This window comes from Ovis canadensis, chromosome 5 (genome assembly GCF_042477335.2).
Source record: "Ovis canadensis isolate MfBH-ARS-UI-01 breed Bighorn chromosome 5, ARS-UI_OviCan_v2, whole genome shotgun sequence".
Classification (NCBI taxonomy): domain Eukaryota; kingdom Metazoa; phylum Chordata; class Mammalia; order Artiodactyla; family Bovidae; genus Ovis; species Ovis canadensis.
Genome location: NC_091249.1, coordinates 17,309,302 through 17,328,104, shown reverse-complemented (window position 1 = coordinate 17,328,104; position 18,803 = coordinate 17,309,302). Strand labels below are relative to the sequence as shown.

The window sequence follows — 18,803 nt, the reverse complement described above, 5'->3', positions numbered from 1 at the left end:
CGGCCAAAGAGAACCAAGTGACTCTTAAAAAAATGAGGACATTTGCTCCAACCTAATCATGACTAAAAAAAATAAAAGTTACAGCAATTTAGACAAGTGGGTGTCAATGCAGATAAATAGCCCAAAGGAATGGAATGGTGAACTCACACCGAAGTGTAGAGAAAGGAGGATCTTATCATCATTAATGGAAAGACCATTAACCATACGGAAAAATAAAATAACATTGGAATCTGCCTCCTACCACACAAAGAACCAACTCCAGGCAGGTTAGAGACCTCTGTGTGAAAGATAAAACAAGCTTTTATCTGACAGTAAAGATTATTTAATGACCATGGGATAATGAAAGATTTTTAAACAGAACATAAATGCAGAAACCACAAAGGACAAACTGATACAGTTGCCTTAATTAAATAACTTAATCTCACCAGAAACATTATTAAAAAATGAAAAAGGTAGAGCACAAAAGTGGGAGGACAGATAAACACAACAACACGTTTCACTCTCCTCTTTCACTCTCATCAAGAGGCTCTTCAGTTCCTCTTCACTTTCTGCCATAAGGGTGGTGTCATCTGCATGTCTGAGGTTATTGATATTTCTCCTGGCAATCTTGATTCCAGCTTGTGCTTCTTCCAGCCCAGCGTTTCTCATGAGGTACTCTGCATATAAGATAAATAAGCAGGGTGACAATATACAGCCTTGATGTACTCCTTTTCTTATTTGGAACCCGTCTGTTGTTCCATGTCCAGTTCTAACTGTTGCTTCCTGACGTGCATACAGATTTCTCAAGAGGCAGGTCAGGTGGTCTGGTATTCCCATCTCTTTAAGAATGTCCCACAGTTTATTGTGATCCACATAGTCAAATGCTTTGGTATAGTCAATAAAGCAGAAATAGATATTTTTCTGGAACTCTGTTGCTTTTTCCATGATCCAGCAGATGTTGGCAATTTGATCTCTGGTTCCTCTGCCTTTTCTAACACCAGCTTAAACATCTGGAAGTTCACAGTTCACATATTGCTGAAGCCTGGCTTGGAGAATTTTAAGGATTACTTTACTAGCATGTGAGATGAGTTCCAATTGTGCAGTAGTTTGAGCATTCTTTGGCATTGCCTTTCTTGAGGATTGGAATGAAAACTGACCTTTTCCAGTCCTGTGGCCACTGCTGAGTTTTCCAAATTTGCTGGCATATTGAGTGCAGCACTTTCACAGCATCATCTTTCAGGATTTGAAATAGCTCAACTGGAATTTCATCACCTCCAATAGCTTTGTTTGTAGTGATGCTTTCTAAGGCCCACTTGACTTCACATCACAGGATGTCTGGCTCTAGGTGAGTGATCACACCATCATGATTATTTGGGTCGTGAAGATCTCTTTTGCACAGTTTTTCTGTGTATTCTTGCTACCTCTTCTTAATATCTTCTGCTTCTGTTAGGTCTCTACCATCTCTGTCCTTTATTGAGCCCATCTGCCTGAAATGTTTCTTTGGTATCTCTAATTTTCTTGAAGAGATCTCTAGTCTTTCCCATTCTATTGCTTTCCTCTATTTCTTTGCACTGATCAGTGAGGTAGGTTTGCTTAACTCTCCTTGCTATTCTTTGGAACTCTGTATTCAAATGGGTATATCTTTCCTTTTCTCCTTTTCCTTTTGCTTCTCTTCTTTTCACAGCTATTTGTAAGGCCTCCTCAGACAGCCATTTTGGTTTTTTCATTTCTTTTTCTTGGGGATGGTCTAGATCCCTGTCTCCTGTAAAATGTCATGAACCTCTGTCCGTAGTTCATCAGGCAGTCTGTCTATCAGATCTAGTCCCTTAAATCTATTTCTCACTTCCACTGTGTAATCTTAAGGGATTTGATTTAGGTCATACCTGAATGGTCTAGTGGTTTTCCCTACTTTCTTCAATTTAAGTCTGAATTTTGCAATAAGGAGTTCATGATCTGAGCCACAGTCAGCTCCCAGTCTTGTTTTTGCTGACTGTATGGAGCTAATTCATCTTTGGCTGCAAAGAATATAATTAGTCTGATTTCAATGTTGACCATCTGGTGATGTCCATGTGTAGTCTTCTCTTAAAGAGGAGAGTCAAAAAGTTGGCTTAAAGCTCAACATTCAGAAAACTAAGATCATGGCATCTGGTCCCATCACTTCATGGCAAATAGATGGGGAAACAGTGGAAACAGTGGCTGACTTTATTTTGGGGGGCTCCAAAATCACTGCAGATGGCGACTGTAGCCATGAAATTAAAAGATGCTTACTCCTTGGAAGAAAAGTTATGACCAACCTAGACAGCATATTCAAAAACAGAGACATTACTTTGCCAACAATGGTCTGTCTAGTCAAGGCTATGGTTTTCCAGTAGTCATGCATGATGTAAGAATTGGACTCTAAAGAAAGCTGAGCACCGAAGAATTGATGCTTTTGAACTGTGGTGTTTAGAAGACTCTTAAGAGTCCCTTGGACAGCAAGGAGATCCAGCCAGTCCATTCTAAAGGAAATCAGTCCTGAGTGTTCATTGGAAGAACTGATATTGAAGCTGAAACTCCAGTACTTAGGCCACCTAATGTGAAGAGCTGATTCATTTGAAAAGACCCTGATGCTGGGAAAGATTGAATGCAGGAAGGGGACGACAGAGGACGAGATGGCTGGATGGCATCACCGACTCAGTGGACATGAGTTTGGGCAAACTCTGGGAGCTGGTGATGGACAGGGAGGCCTGGTGTGCTGTAGTCCATGGGGCTGCAAAGAGTCAGACACAACTGAGCAACTGAACTGAACCATCAACACTGTATAACATTTAATGAATCTGGAAAAAATAGACTGCAAATCTTGAAAATTGTACAAAACTTGAACTACAGAAGAGTAAACTACCGAATAACTATGAAACTCATATTCTTCAGTTTGTGAATCCCTAGGACCATGCCACAGTGGTGCAGCTTTACTCTCATCAGGTTGCTAACAGCTGACGACACTGAGAGTGTGGTTAGGGTGGAGCCTCAGGAGCTCTCATTCACTGCAGATGAGAACGTGCCCTGTATAGCTGTATGGAAAGGACCCTGGCCTCCCATAGGAAGGTTGAGGAATGCATGACTCTGCACTTCTCCGAGAGGATTTGTGCATGAGAGAAGTCTTTCACAGCTTCTCATTGGAACAGCCTGCACAGAGCAGGGGTAGAATATAGAAATAAATTGTGTTGCTTGTTGCTGAGAAGGTGGTGGAGTTTCTCTGGGTCACAGAGCTGGTGCAAAGCCTGGAGAAGCTTCCTGTCTTCTTGCCTCCCCATTTAATCATTCTTTCCTCAGTGTTGCATCTTGACATAGATGGGGTCTCTGACCCTGTGTATCCCCCTCTGTCCCCAGAGCCCTCGGTGGTGTTCGCCAAGGAGCAGCCAGCACGCAGTGAAGTGCAGGCCGTGGCGGGGGCGAGTGCCACGCTGAGCTGCGAGGTGGCCCAGGCCCAGACGGAGGTGACGTGGTACAAGGACGGCAAGAAGCTGAGTTCGAGCTCGAAAGTGCGTGTGGAGGCCACGGGCCGCGGGCGGCGGCTGGTGGTGCAGCAGGCGGGCAAGGCGGACGCCGGGGAGTACAGCTGCGAGGCCGGGGGCCAGAAGGTCTCCTTCCACCTGGATGTCACAGGTCAGTCGTTTGTGGTACTTAGTCTTGTTTGGAGATGGTGGTTGAATTGCATTAGACCCTGATACTCTCTTATTAGACGTCATCTCTTCAGGCCTCCCATCCTCCTGCCTCCTGTTTTCATGCCCGTGACTGGGGCAAGGAAGACAAAATGGAAAGGGTGTGTATGAGAGGAAGAGGGACCGTTCTTGAACACCTTGTGGTGCTTCCATGTAGCAGTGTTTGATCACGCATCCTGAGTGTGATTAACGCTGCCCACGACCCTTGTCATGTTCCTTGGTGTCCAGGACCGTGGCTCTATTGGATGCTTGAATTCTAAAATAGACTAGTCATCTCACACCTGAGTTATGTGACTGCTTTTTTGGATGTCTGGGTATGCCCTCTCTTAGAACCATATTGGGGTTCTCACTAGTCAGAGACTCTTGCATCTCTTTGTATAAGGTTGAGTAAACTTTGGGTTATTAATTTTTTCTTTGTTTTAAGACCCTCATGTACATTTATGTATAGGAATGCCTAGGAGATATTGTGGGTTTGGTTTCAGGTCACTGTAATAAAGTGAATATGCAACCCACTCCAGTATTCTTGCCTGGAGAACCCCATAGATAGAGGAGCCTGGTGGGCTGCTGTCCATGGGGGTCACACAGAGTCGGACACGACTGAAGCGACTTAGCATGCCTGCATGCATGCATGATTGCAATAAAGTGACCTAACAGATGTTTTGTTTTTTCAGTGCATATAAAAGTTATGTTTACGCTGTACTGTAGTCTGTTAAGTGTGCCCTGGCATTATGTTTAAAAATGTACATACTTTAGGCAAAAAATGCTTTCTTGCTAAAAAATGTTAAACATCATATGAGCCTCCAGTGGGTAATAGTAACATCAGAGACCATTGATCAAAGATTGCCAAAGCATATATCTGTTCAGTTCAGTTTCTCATTTATGTCCGACTCTTTGCAACCCCATGGACTGCAGCACGCCTGGCTTCCCTGTCCATCACCAACTCCTGGAGCTTACTCAGACTCATGTCTGTAGAACTGGTGATGCCTACCAACCATCTCATCCTCTGTTGTCCCCTTCTCCTCCTGCCTTCAATCTTTCCCAGCATCAGAGTCTTTTCAAATGAGTCAGTTCTTTGCATCAAGTGGCCAAAGTATTGGAGCTTCAGCTTCAGCATCAGTCCTTCCAATGAATATTCAGGACTGATCTCCTTTAGGATGGACTGGTTGGATCTCCTTGCAGTCCAAGGGGCTCTCAGGAGTCTTCTCCAACACCACAGTTCAAAAGCATCGATTCTTTGGTGTCAGCTTTCTTTATAGTCCAACTCTCACATCCATATATGACTACTGGAAAACCATAGCTTTGACTAGATGGACCTTTGTTGGCAAAGTAATATCTCTGCTTTTTAATATGCTGTCTAGGTTGGTCATAGCTTTCCTTCCAGGGTCATTTTCTTCCATAGCATTTCTGCTGTAAAACAGTGCATATCAGCCATAAGTGTGTGTATATATATCCCCTTCATCTTGAGCCTGCCTCCCACTCCCCGCTCCCATTGCACCCCTTAGATCATCACAGAGCACCAAGCTGAGCCCCCTGTGCTGGACAGCAGCTTCCTGCTAGCTATCTATTTCACACATGCTGGTGCATATATATCGGTGTTACTCTCTCAGTTAGCCCCTCTCTTCCCCCTCACCCCATCCACAAGTCCATTCTCTGTCTGCATCTCTGTTCCTGCCATGCACATAGGTTCATCAGTATCATTTTTCTAGACTCCATAGATGTGTTACTATATAATATGTATTTTTCTCTTTTTGACTGACTGCATGCTGTGTGTCAGGCTCTAGGTTTGCCCACATTACTACAAATGACTCAATTTTATTCCTTTCTATGCCTAAGTAATATTCCATTGTGTATATGTACCACATCTTTATCCAGTCATCTGTCTGTGGATATCTAGGTTGCTTCCATGTTTTGGGTATTGTATATAGTCCTGCAGTGAACGCTGTGGTATATGTGTCTTTTTGAGTTATGGTTTTCTCAGGTATAAGCCCAGTAGTGGGATTGCTGGGTCATATGGTAGTTTAATATTTAGTTTTTTAATGAACCTCCATACTGTCCTTCAAAGTGGTTGTATCAATTTACATTCCCACCCGTAGTGTAAGAGGGTTCCCTTTTCCCCACACCCTTTCCAGCATTTATTGTTTGTAGATTTTTTTTGATGCTGGCCACTGTGACTGGTGTGAGATGATACCTCACTGTAGTTTTAATTTGCATTTTTCTGATAATGATGTTGCGGAGAAGGCAATGGCAACCCACACTAGTACTCTTGCCTGGCAAATCCCATGGATGGAGGAGCCTGGTAGGCTGCAGTCCATGGGGTCGCTAAGGACTGAGTGACTTCACTTTCGCTTTTTACTTTCATGCATTGGAGAAGGAAATGGCAGCCCACTCCAGTATTCTTGCCTGGAGAATCCCAGGGTCGGGGGAGCCTGGTGGGCTGCCGTCTATGGGGTCTCACAGAGTTGGATACGACTGAAGCGACTTAGCAGCAGCAGCAATAATGATGTTGAGCATCTTTTCATATGCCTCTTGGCTATCTGTATGTCTTCTCTGAAGAGATGTCTATTTGGGTCTTCTGCCTGTTTTTGATTGGGTTGTTTGTTTTTTGATATTGAGCTCCATAAGTTGCCTGTATATTTTGGAGATTAGTCCTTTGTCTGTTGCTTTGTTTGCAAATATTTTCTCCCATTCAGAGGGTTGTCTTTTTGTCTTATTTATGATTTCCTTAGCTGTACAGAAGCTTTTAAGTTTAATTATATCACATTTGATTATTTTTATTTTCATTGCTCTAGGAGGTGTGTCAAAAAAGATCTTGCTGTGGTTTATGTCAAAGAGTGTTTTTCCTGTGTTTTCCTCTAAGAATTTTATAGTGTCCAGTCTTACATTTAGGTCTTTAATTCATTTTGAGTTTATTTTTGTGCACAGTGTTACAGAGTGTTCTGATTCCATTCTTTTACATGTAGCTGTCCAGCTTTCCCAGCACCACTTATTGAAGAAGCTGTCTTTTCTCCATATTCTCAATATCTCCCAGATATATGCTTGCCTCCTTTGTCAAAGACAAGGTGCCTGTATCTTATCTCTGGGAGTTATATCTTGTCCTGTTGGTCTATATTTCTGTTTTTGTGTCAGCACCATGCTGTCTTGGTGACGGTAGCTTTATATTATAGTTAGGAGTCAGAGAGCTAGCTCCATTTTTCTGTCTCAAGATTGCTTTGCCTCTTCGGGGTCTTTTGTGTTTCCATACAAATTATACCACTTTTTGCTCTAATTCAGTAAAGAATGCCATTAGTAACTTGAAAGGAATTGCAATGAAGTTGTAGATTGCTTTGCGCAATGTAGTCATTTTCACTATAAATTGATTCTTCCGATCCAAGAACATGGTCTGTTTCTTCATCTGTTTGTGTCCTCTTGCATTTCTTTCATCAGTGTTTTATAGTTTTGTGAGTACAGATCTTTTGCTTCCTTAGGTAGGTTTATTCCTGGATATTTTATTCTTTTTGTCTTGATGGTAAACAGGATTGTTTTCATAATTTCTCATTGTTAGTATAAAGGAATGCAAGAGATTTCTATGTATTAATTTTGTATCCTGCAACTTTACTAAATTCATTGATCAGGTCCAGTAGAAAAACTAGTGGCATCTTTAGAATTTTCTACATGTGATTGCCTGTCGTCTGCATACACTGACACTTTTGTTTACTTCTTTTCCAATTTGGATTTCTTTCTTTTACTTCTGTGACTGCCATAGTGAGGACTTCCAAACCTATGTTGAAAAAGCGTGGTGAGCGTGGACATCCTTGTCTTGTTCCTAATCTTAAGGGAAGTGCTTTCACTTTTTCACCATTGAGAATGATGGCTTGCTGTGGGTTTGTTGTAATGGCCTCTATGCCAGTTTTCTGGAGAATTTTTATCATAAACGGTTATATTGAAGATTGTCAGAAGCTTTTTCTGCCTCTATTGAGATGATTGTATGGTTTTTATTCTTTAATTTGTTGATATGGTTATCACACTGGTTGATTTGCATATATTGAAGAATCCTTGCATCTCTGGGATAACCACTTGATCATGATGTATGATCCTTTTAATGTGTTGTTGGCTTCTGTTCGTTAGTAATTTGTTGAGGATATTTGTGTCTTTGTTCATCAGTGATATTGGTCTGTAATTTCCTTTTTTTGTGTGATATCTTTTCTGGTTTTGGTATCAGGGTGATAGTGGCCTTATAGAATGAATTTATAAGTATTTGTAATTCTGAGATTTTGGGGGGAAGAGTTTGAGAAGGATAGATGTTATCTCTTCTCTAAAAGTTTGCTCAAATTGCCTGTGAAGCTGTCTGGTCCTTGACTTTTGTTTGTTGGAATATTTTTTATTACATTTTCAATTTCACTACTTGTGATTGGCCTGTTTATAGTTTCTAATTCTTCCTGGTTCAGTCTTGAAAGCATGCATCTTTCCAAGAATGTATCCGTTTTTTCCAGGTTGCCGTTTTTTTATTGGATTACAGCTGTTTATGGCAGTCTCTGTGAGCCTCTGTATATCTGTGGTGTCCGTGCTGATGTCTTCTTTTTCATTTCTAATTTTACTGAGTCCTCGCTCTTTTTTTCTTGAGGAGTCTAGTTGAAGGTTTATCGGTTTTGTTTCCCTTCTCGAGGAACCAACTTTTCCTTTCATTGATCTTCGCTATTGTTTTCTCGTTTCCTGTTTCGTTCATTTCTGGTCTGATCTTTCTGATTTCGTTTCTTCCGTTGACTGTGAGTTTTCTTTCTCCTCTCTCCCTCGCAGGTTAGGTTGTTAGTGCGAGGCCTTTTCTTGTTTCTTGAGGTGAGATCGCACTGCTCTGCGCTCGCCTTTCAGAGCTGCTTTTGCTGCGTCCGATAGGTTTTGTGTTGTCACCTTTCCAGCATCGCTTGTTTCTGTGCGTTTTTAAAAAATCTCCTCCTTAATTTCTTCGGTGATCTCTTGGTTATTTAGCAGCGCACTGTTTAGCTTCCATGTGTTTGTGGGTTTTTGTTTTTTTTTTTTGCATTTTCCCCCCTGTAATTGATTTCTAATCTCAGCATTGTGGTGGGAAAAAATGCTGATACAATTTCAATTTTCTCAAATTTTCCGAGGCTTGATATATGATCCAAGATGTGGTTTATCCTGGAGAATGTTCCATGTGCACTTGAGAAAAAAATTTGTTCTCCTGCTTTCAGGTGGAATGTCGTATAAATATCAATTAACTCTGTTCGGTCTCTTGTGTCATTGAAAGCTTGTGTTTGCTTAGTTATTTTCTGTTTGGATGATGTTTCCACCGGTGTAAGTGGGGAGCTAAAGTCCCCCAATACTGATTGTGTTACGGCTGATTTCCCCTTTTATGGTTGTTAGTGTTTGCCTAATGTACTGAGGTGCTCCTATTTCTATGCATAACTATTTGTAATTGTTTTATCTTCTTCTTGGATTGAATCTTTGATTATTATGTAGTGTCCTTCTTTACCTCTTTAACCATTTTTATTAAGCCTATTTTATCTGATATGAGTATTGCTACTCCAGCTTTCTTTTGATTCCCATTCGCATGGGCTATCTTTTTCCATCTCTCACTTTCAGTCTGTATGTGTCCTTAGGTCTGAACTGGGTCCCTTGTAGGCAGCATATACACGGGTCTTGTTTTTTTATCCATTCAGTGTCTGTGTCTTTTGGTTGGGGCGTTTAATCCCCTTACATTTATGTATGATTTATATCTTTCTATTACCATTTTCTATACTGTTTTCTTAATTGGTGTTGAATTCTCTTTGCTTTTGCTTGTCTGTAAAGCTTTTGATTTATCTGTCAAATCTGAATGAGATCTTTGCTGTATAGTCTTGGCTGTAGGCTTTTCTCCTTTCATCACTTTACATATATCCTGTTACTCCCTTTTGGCCGGCAGAGTTTCTGCTGAAAAATCAGCTGATAGCCATATGGGGACTCCCTTGTATGTTAGTTTTTGCTTTTCCACTGCTGCTTTTAATAGTTTTTCTTTGTATTTAATTTTTATTAGTTTGATTATTATGTGTCTTGGTATGTTTCTCTTATCCTGTATGGGACTCTACACTTCCTGGATTCTGGTGAGTCTTTCCTCTCCCATGTTAGGGAAGTTCTCAACTATAATCTCTTCACATATTTTCTCAGATCCTTTTTCTTTCTTTTTTTCTGGGACCCCTATAATTCAGATGTTGGTGCATTTAATATAATATTGTCCCAGAGAGCTCTGAGATTATCTTCAGTTCTCTTCATTTTTTTCTTTATTCTGCTCCTTGGAAGTTATTTCCATCATTCTGTCTTCCAGTTCCCTTATTCGTTCTTCTGCCTCAGTTATTCTGCTGTTGATTCTTAGGAAATGGCAGCCCACTCCAGGGTTCTTGCCTGGAGAATCCCAGGGATGGGAGAGCCTGGTGGGCTGCCATCTGTGGGGTCGCACAGAGTCGGACACGACTGAAGTGATTTAGCAGCAGCAGCAGCAGCATATTTTTAATTTTAGTTACTGCATTTTTCATCACTGTTTGTTCATTCTTTTGTTCTTCTAGGTGTTTGTTTAATGCATTTTCTTCATTCTACTTCTGAGATTTTGGATCATCTTTACTATCACGACTCTGAATTATTTTTCAGATAGTTGCCTATTTCATCCTCATTTATTTGATCTTGTAGGTTTTTACCTTGCTCCTTTGTCTGTAACATATTTTTTTCTCATCCTTTTTTTTTTTTTTTTTATGAGTAGGAATGTGTTCCTATCTACTGTTTGTTTGGCCTGAGGTTTCTGGCAGTGGAGTTCGCAGGCAGTTGAGTCAAGCTGGGTCTTGGTGTTGAGATGTGGACCTCTGGGAGACCTTGCTCTGATGAGTATTCCCTGGGGTCCGAGGTTCTCTATTAGTTCAGAGTTGGTACTCCCACCACTAGAGCTCATTTCCAATCTCTGGCCCGTGAACTGAGATCCCACAAGCCACAGGACACTGCAAAAAAAAAAAAAAAAAGAAGAGCAGGAAAAAAAAAAAAAAGAATAAAAATTACAATATAGAAAACCAGCAGATATATTCGAAAAAATAAGAATATATCTGAAACAAACACCAGAAGGTAAAACAGAACTCCAGTAGCAAAGGAGAAAACCAAAAACCAAACCAAAACAAAAAGGACCAGAAAAAGCCTTGGCTGTGGGGGGCAGGGCTTAGGCAGGGCAGCCCTTAGGCAGGGTGTGGTTTAGGCGTAGGACCCAGGCCAGGAAAGGCCCTAGGTGGGTGTCAGGGTGGCGCCCAGGCTCAGCCTGGCCTGTAGGGGCCCTCTGGAGTGCCTCTGGCCTCAAGGTTGAGAGGCCCAGGGCCTCAGCAAGCTCCCTGGAGCTCAGTGACTAGGGATGGAGAATACTGGATATGTTTCCCGGTCCTCCAACCCCTCAGGTCCCTCCTAGTCCCTGCTGCTCCTCGGAAGGTAAATGTGTCTCTTCAGGGGTGTAAACCCCTCCCTTTACCCAGCCGCCCCGCGAGTGTGCCTGCCACGCCCAGCCTCCACTTCTCCTCCCCCGTCGCTACCCCGCCATCCTACCCAGCTGCTCGGGGGTTCCTCTGGTCTTCCTGGGTGTCCAAGGTCCTCCACCAGCATCTGGTAAATATCCTATTGGTGGGGACACATGGGCTCTACATCTTCTCTCTCTATCATCTGGGCCCCATTTCCCCTAAAACTTAAATAAATGAGACCAGTAATTAAAAAAAAAATTCATAAAGAAAGATCCAAGCCCGTTGGTTTGCTGATGAAGTGAAATTGTTAGTCATTCAGCCATTTCCAACTTTTTGTGACCCCTTGGACTGTAGCCTGCCTGGCTCCTCTGTCCATGGAATTCTCTTGGCAAAAATACTGGAGTGGGTAGCCATTCCCTTCTCCAGGGGACAGTCCTGACCCAGGGATTGAACCCAGGTCTCCTGCATTGCAGGCAGATTCTTTGCCATCTGAATCACCAGGGAAGCCCTGTTCTATTGATAAAATTATGCCAAATTTCTGTTAAGTAATTATTCCATGTTCATGGAGATTCTAGAGAATAAAACAAAGAGATATACTCTCTAGTTTGATTCATGTATCTGTGGGATAACTTAGATACCAAAATGTGACAAGGAATGTAAGGAGAATTAAAATTATGGGCAAATATCTTGTGGAGGAAAAGGGGGCAACAGGATGAGATGGTTGGATGGCATCACTGACTCAATGAACACGAGTTTGTGCAAACTCCGGGAGATAGTGAAGGAGAGGGAAGTCTGGTGTGCTGCAGTCCATGGGTCACAAAAACTTGGACACGACTGAGCAGCTGAGCAGTAACATCAAATCTTGTGGATGTTGAGGCCAGTATCTTCGACAAAATATTGGCAAAGTCGCTAAACAATATATGAATGTGAGAATGGATTATGATGAAAGACATGGTCCAGGCGGGCAACATTGATTTAATATTCTGACCATTAGTAAACCAGTATAATGCATGACATTGACCGATTGGAAGTGAGAAATGATGTGATTTTTCCCAGTAAATGGAGAATAAAAGTTTGATCAATTTTAACACCATAGTGTTGTCATCAACTTATGCCATAAAATTCTATCAATAAACAAACTTTCCCTTACCTTGATAAATGGCACTCTAGAAAACACCAGGCAACATCACATTTAAAGTAAAACCTTGCAGGTTTTAATATGAGTTTGCAAGCAAGAGAAGGAGGCCAGCTGTCACCACTTCTGTCCAACGCTGCACAAAACAGAAGGGGGGCAAATGAAATGCATATAAGTTGGAAAAGCATGGTGGGATTCAAAGATGACATGGTTATCAATGCTGGAATTTCAAGGATAAGTGATTTGACTTAGAGCGATTGGAAATATAAATGCACACAAATGTTAACATGCAGAAAACACTACTATATTTATATACCAATTACAAACAGTTATTTTAAAATAGAATTTTAAAACATTAATAATACCATCAGAGGTATCATGTTTCTAATTCCAAATATAATACAAGGTGCTTAATGGCTCTGGAGGCGGGGGAGGAAATAACATTTTTGAGAGATGATAAAGAAGGTCCTAAATAAATGGATAGATATCCATGAAAGAATCTAGGATATTTGATAACAGTCCATATCCAAGCAGATGTTCTTTGGGAGAGTATTGAGAATTGACAATCAAATTCAGTGTGAGCATTTGCTGTATCAATATTAAAAACTGTTATAAAGCTGCAGTAATGCAGAAAGATGGGTCAGTGAAGGGCCAGTTATCAGACCAGAGGAACAGAAGAGAGAGTTTAGCAAAAGACCTGTCCACAGACGGACCTTCTTTCCACCCCCACTTCTTTTCTTTTAGTGTGGTGGCTGTGCAAGGAGTGGGAAATGATGGTCTTTTTGTAAGAATTTGCTTTTCCATTTGACCGTATAAGGAAAAAAAGTTCATCTGATAACACAAACCACACAGAACCAACTCCAGGTTGGTTAGAGACCTGACGGTAAGAGATAAAACCATAAAAACTCGTAGATGATGACTTAGATTGCCTTGTGGCTTTTGGGTAAGGGGAGATTCCTGACATGGAACAAGAATGACACATTTGACTGCATTAAAACTAAACGCTTTACAATAATAATAAATTAAAAAAAAACCTGAAAGCTTTCATTAGATTCATTCAGTTCAGTTGCTCAGTCATGTCCAACTCTTTGCAACCCCATGGACTGCAGCACGCCAGGCCTCCCTGTCCTTAACCATCTCCCAGAGCATGCTCAAACTCACGTCCATTGAGTCAGTGATGCCATCCAACCATCTCGATTCATCAGAAGACTCCATAAAAGAGTGGCATGCAAGTCACACAGATATGGGAGAGAAACGTTTTAACATGCAAATAGAAGTCCTAAAAATGAATATGAAAAAGGCAAACAGTGCCATTGAAAATCAGGCAAGCTCTTTAACTGGGCGGAGAAGGCGAAAGCAAATGACCAAAAAATTACCATAATGACAAAAGAGATTAATAAAGCTGCTCCACTTTGTGGGTCACCAGAACCACGCAGGAGACAGCCGCAGAAAGTGCCACCTGACTTCCACCAGATTGGCAACAGCCGACACACTGAGAACAGGCAAGAGGGTGGAGCCGCAGTAATTGTCATGCACTGTGGGTAGGAGCGCTCTCCGCACAGCCGAGTGGGAGAGACTGGCTTCATCTAGGAAGGTTGAGGCTTTATCTAGGAAGGAGAGTCTGGCTTCATCTAGGAAGGTTGAGGCTTTATCTAGGAAGGAGAGTCTGGCTTCATCTAGGAAGGTTGCATGGATCATGACTCCACCCCCTCCCACCCCCCCACCCCTCCCCCGCAGATCCTATACACAGAGAAGTCTTTTGCAATGTTCTTCCTTAGAACTGCCCACTTGAAGCTGTGGCCAAATGTATGGATAAATTGTGTCACCACTGCTGATAAGGTATGGGGCTCTTGGGCATGTATCTAGTGCAGAGCTTAGAGAAGTTTCTAGTCCCTCTACTTCCCTACTTAGTCCCTTTCCCCTGCTGTTGCCTTCCTGCCTTAGATGATCGTGTCTGTGACTTTGCACTTCCCTCCTTGTCCCCAGAGTCCATAGCTGCACATCATTTGCCAGGGAACAGCCAGTGTTGAGTGAAGGGCACACTGTGACTGGGGGGACAGCCAAGCTGAGCTGCAAGGTAGCCCAGACCCAGAAGGAGGTGACATGGTTCAAGGGTGAGAAGAAGCTGAGTGCCAGCTCAAAAGTGCAGGAAGAGACCCAGGGCTATGCTCAGCGGCTGGTGGTGCAGCAGGCGGGGAGAGCAGACACTGGGGAGTACAGCTCTGAGGCTGGAGGCTGGAAGGTCTCCTTGTGTGTGGACATCACAGGGGGTTCTAACTGAGAGCATTTGGAGGAGATGATGGGACTGACTAATAGACTGACTGGACCCTAGTGCTCTTTACATCAGACTTCCCTTCAAGTCTCCCATCCTTCCACTTCTATTCTTACGCCCGTGGCTGCACCGAGGGAATTTAAATTGGAGGGGCATGGATATGGAAGGGAGTTTGGCCATTCTTGTAAACTTCAAGTAGTGTTTGATGTAACACTTATTCACATGTCCCAGAAGCTGTGTAGAATCCTCCCCATATTGAGGACTCTGGAATCCACCTGGTACTTGAGGTTTGAAGTAGATGAGATGTCTCTTACCTGGGAATATGTGCATATCCTTATGTTGAATGTTTTGGCTGTTCCCACATCCCTCCCTCACCTAACATCACACGAGAGTTCTTCTTAGTGAAACCTGTTTGAATTTCACTGAACCAAAATTAAGGGGACTTTGGCACATAATCATGCTTGGAATTATCTCAAAACTAAAATTTGGTTCATACTAGTTTAGGTGTTCTGGGAGGCTCTTTTCTCTTTCACTTCATGTACCAAATTCTACATCCAGGTTTTGTCTCAGCGCCTGTGAAGAGTAAAAAAGGAGCTGACTCTTGGTAGGTATGCACCTGTGACATGCGCCTGAGGTTTAGCATGCTCTTTCCAAACAGCATATGGTTTTCCTTTGTCTTCAGTTAGAACATTTGTGTCAGTATTCTCGGAGTTTGATTTGTAAGCTTAGAAATGGAAACGAATAAGAAGCTAATACTATCAGTCAGTTCAGTCGCTCAGTCGTGTCCGACTCTTTGCGACCCCATGAATCGCAGCTCACCAGGCCTCCCTGTCCATCACCAACTCCCGGAGTTCACTCAGACTCACGTCCATCGAGTCAGTGATGCCATCCAGCCATCTCATCCTCTGTCGTCCCCTTCTCCTCCTGCCCCCAGTCCCTCCCAGCATCAGAGTCTTTTCCAATGAGTCAACTCTTCTCATGAGGTGGCCAAAGTACTGGAGTTTCAGCTTCAGCATCAGTCCTTCCAAAGAACACCCAGGACTGATCTCCTTCAGAATGGACTAGGTGGATCTCCTTGCAGTCCAAGGGACTCTCAAGAGTCTTCTCCAACACCACAGTTCAAAAGCATCAATTCTTCGGCGCTCAGCCTTCTTTACAGTCCAACTCTCACATCCATACATGACCACAGGAAAGACCATAGCCTTGACCAGATGGACCTTTGTTGGCAAAGTAATGTCTCTGCTTTTGAATATGCTGTTTAGGTTGGTCCTGACTTTCCTTCCAAGGAGTAAGCTAACTACACCACTGCACTAAAAGCTGAGTTTTTACAGTAGCAGCAGCCATGGTCTCATGAAACAGTATGTACTTTACAGAGTTTCCCTCGTGGTTTGTGTCTCCCTGGCTGGTTCAGAGAGAAGTCTGAGATCTAAATTTCTTTTCCTTTCAGTAGGAGTTTGTTACAGGTAGAGAACTGATTGGGAATGGATTCGTTCTTCCGTGGGTAGTGGATTCATTGTTCATTATACTATTAAAAGCATAAATAAATAGTTTTTTAAAAGAGTGTGTTAATATCAAATAACTAAGGCTGTGGTCCTACACTGACCTCTGGTCGCCAATACCTAACAGTGTGGGATTGTACCTGTACATAATAGTTTGTGGGTATGTATAGATACCAGAAAACTCACTCTGTACCTTTGTCAAATGTTATTAATATTTTAAGAGAATATGACACATTACTTCATGGTAGTCAATTGGAAAAATTTTGACAATTTGGCCAGTTCCTAGAAAACTATTATCAAAAGTAACACAGGAGAATTAGACGACTCCAACAGTTCTAAACCTTTTAAGTAAGTTGAACCACAGTAAGTCATTTTTGTCAGAAAGATCTAAGCCCAGTGGCTTTCCTGGTAAATTATACTAAATAGTTTAGAAAGAAAGTAATCCATGTTCATGGAGATTCTTCTAGAGAATAGAAAGAGAGACACTCTGCACATGGTTTTCTGACAAAATCTGACAAGGAATGTACCAAGAATTAAAATTACAGGTCAGTTTATTATAGCTATCAAAGGAAAACCCTAGACAAAATATTAGCAAACTGAATTCAGCAGTATATCAACAAGATAATACACTGTGATAAGGTTGTACTTCCATATTGCAAGGCTTATGTAGCTTCACAAACAAAGTAGATCAGTGCAAAGCATGAAACGTAAGAAGGAATAACAGATTACATGGATATCAACTCAGAAAATCTAAAAAGTTACTTAGACTTAGTATAAGAGTTGAGAAAATTGCCATGTAAAAAGTCAATATGTGGAAAACATATATTTCCATATAGTAGCAGCATAGTTGGAAAATGAAATTTTAAAAGATTTACAGCATTGTGAAAAGTATGATCTTTCCAGTTCCAAGTAAAATAAAGATGTTTAAGACATTAGTGGGGGAAAATAGTTAAACATTTTTGAGAGAGAGAGTAAAAACTGCCTAAAGAAATGGATGGAAATCTATGGAAGATTCAGATATATTCACATCCAATCAAAATCCAACAAATGTTTTTTTTTTTGGATAGTTGAAAATTGAGCAGCAGATTCCAAAGGTCAAGTAGAGCCAACATACTCTTGAAAAGAGAATTATCATAAAGCTATAGTAATAAAGATACTGGGGTTACAATACAGGGATAGTTATCAGATCAAAGGACCAGAATAGTGAACTCACAATCAGACCTGTGAATAAATGAACTTCCAACTCTGCCGCCATCCCCACCGTTTTTGTTTTTAAACCAGTGAACTTGTATAGGCAATGGAGAAAGGATGGTCTTTTTGATATGGTGTTTTCACCATTAAATCATAAAAAATTGCATAGGTAACTGGAACAGCAGTTAAAAAGGAACTCCAGGTGGGTTTGAGACCAGAGTATGAAAGGAAGACCATAAAACCTCAGATGATGACATAGATTATCTAATGGCTTCAGGGTAAAGGAAGTCTTAAACAGAACAATGCAACAATATCCTGTATTCGACTACATTAAAACTAAATTTGGGGGCCTCCCTGGTGGCCCAGTGGTAAAGAATCTGTGCTTCCACCGCAAGGGGCACAGGTTTGACCCATTGTTGGGGAACTAAGATCCTACAAGCTCTGTGGTGAAACTAAATAAACAGAGTTAAAACAAAAACTTGAGTGAAAAGGCAAGTTATGCAGATGGGTACAGTATTCGCAGAGTGCATCATCTGTCAAACCTCTAGCACTTAAGCACATAAAGAGCTCTGGAGAATGAGTAAGGGGGAGACAGAAACCACTATTGAAAGTCAGCTGAAACACCTGAAGAGTGACACCACAGGAGTGCAAACAGCGAGGGCCAGAAGACTGAAACAGTCGCCAGGGGGATACGACTTCCCTCCACCTGACTGGCCACAGTTGGCACGCTGAGCGTAGACCAGAGGCTGGAGGCTCAAGGTCGCTTCCGCACGGCAGGTGGGAGCGCACCCCTCCCTGAGCTGGCCCGTGCAGAGCGCTAATGCCAGGTGACTGTGGCTGCGACCCTGCACTGCCCTTTGGGTGCCCACCTAGACAGGTTGAGGAACCGATGCCTCAGGACCCTGAAGTTCTCCCAGAGTAGTGTGTACACTGAAGTCTCTTGCAGCGTCTTCACCTGGAACAACAGGCGTGGATCAGTGGGAGAATATATAGGTAACCTGTGGTCACTCAGTGAGAAGGAGGTAGGGTTTTCCAGGCCACACAGCTAGCCAGGATCTAGAGAAATTTCCAGTTCTCTTGCTTCACCATTTAGTCCTTCCTCCCAGTGCTGCACCTTGACCTAGGCAGTATCTGTGACCCTGTGTATCCCCCTTTGTCCCCAGAGCCCTCGGTGGTGTTCGCCAAGGAGCAGCCGGCACGCAGTGAGGTGCAGGCCGTGGCGGGGGCGAGTGCCACGCTGAGCTGCGAGGTGGCCCAGGCCCAGACAGAGGTGACGTGGTACAAGGACGGGAAGAAGCTGAGTTCGAGCTCGAAAGCGCGTGTGGAGGCCAAGGGCTGCACCCGGCAGCTGGTGGTGCAGCAGGCGGGCAAGGCGGACGCCGGGGAGTACAGCTGCGAGGCCGGGGGCCAGAAGGTCTCCTTCCGCCTGGACGTCACAGGTCAGTTATTTGAGAGGATCTTTTGGAGATGATGTGACTGACTTACAGCGGTGACCGGATCTTTTCATTGCGTTTAACCTCTTCATATCTCCCATCTTCCCACCTCCCATTCTCATGCTCCTGGCTGATCCCA

General features: G+C 42.6%; 1 protein-coding gene across 19 annotated transcripts in view; it reads left to right on the top strand.

Annotated features, from left to right (window-relative positions):
* OBSCN (obscurin, cytoskeletal calmodulin and titin-interacting RhoGEF) overlaps positions 1–18,803 on the top strand; it is a 235,646-nt gene that overhangs the window by 112,898 nt on the left and 103,945 nt on the right. For 18 of the 19 annotated variants that reach the window (XM_069590448.1, XM_069590454.1, XM_069590449.1 and 15 more), the window contains 2 exons: positions 3,349–3,624; positions 18,395–18,670. The exons of the other annotated variant lie outside the window; for it this stretch is intronic. In XM_069590448.1, the coding sequence (XP_069446549.1) occupies positions 3,349–3,624; positions 18,395–18,670 (552 nt within the window). The remainder of the gene's footprint in view (positions 1–3,348; positions 3,625–18,394; positions 18,671–18,803) is intronic. 19 annotated transcript variants of the gene reach the window in all.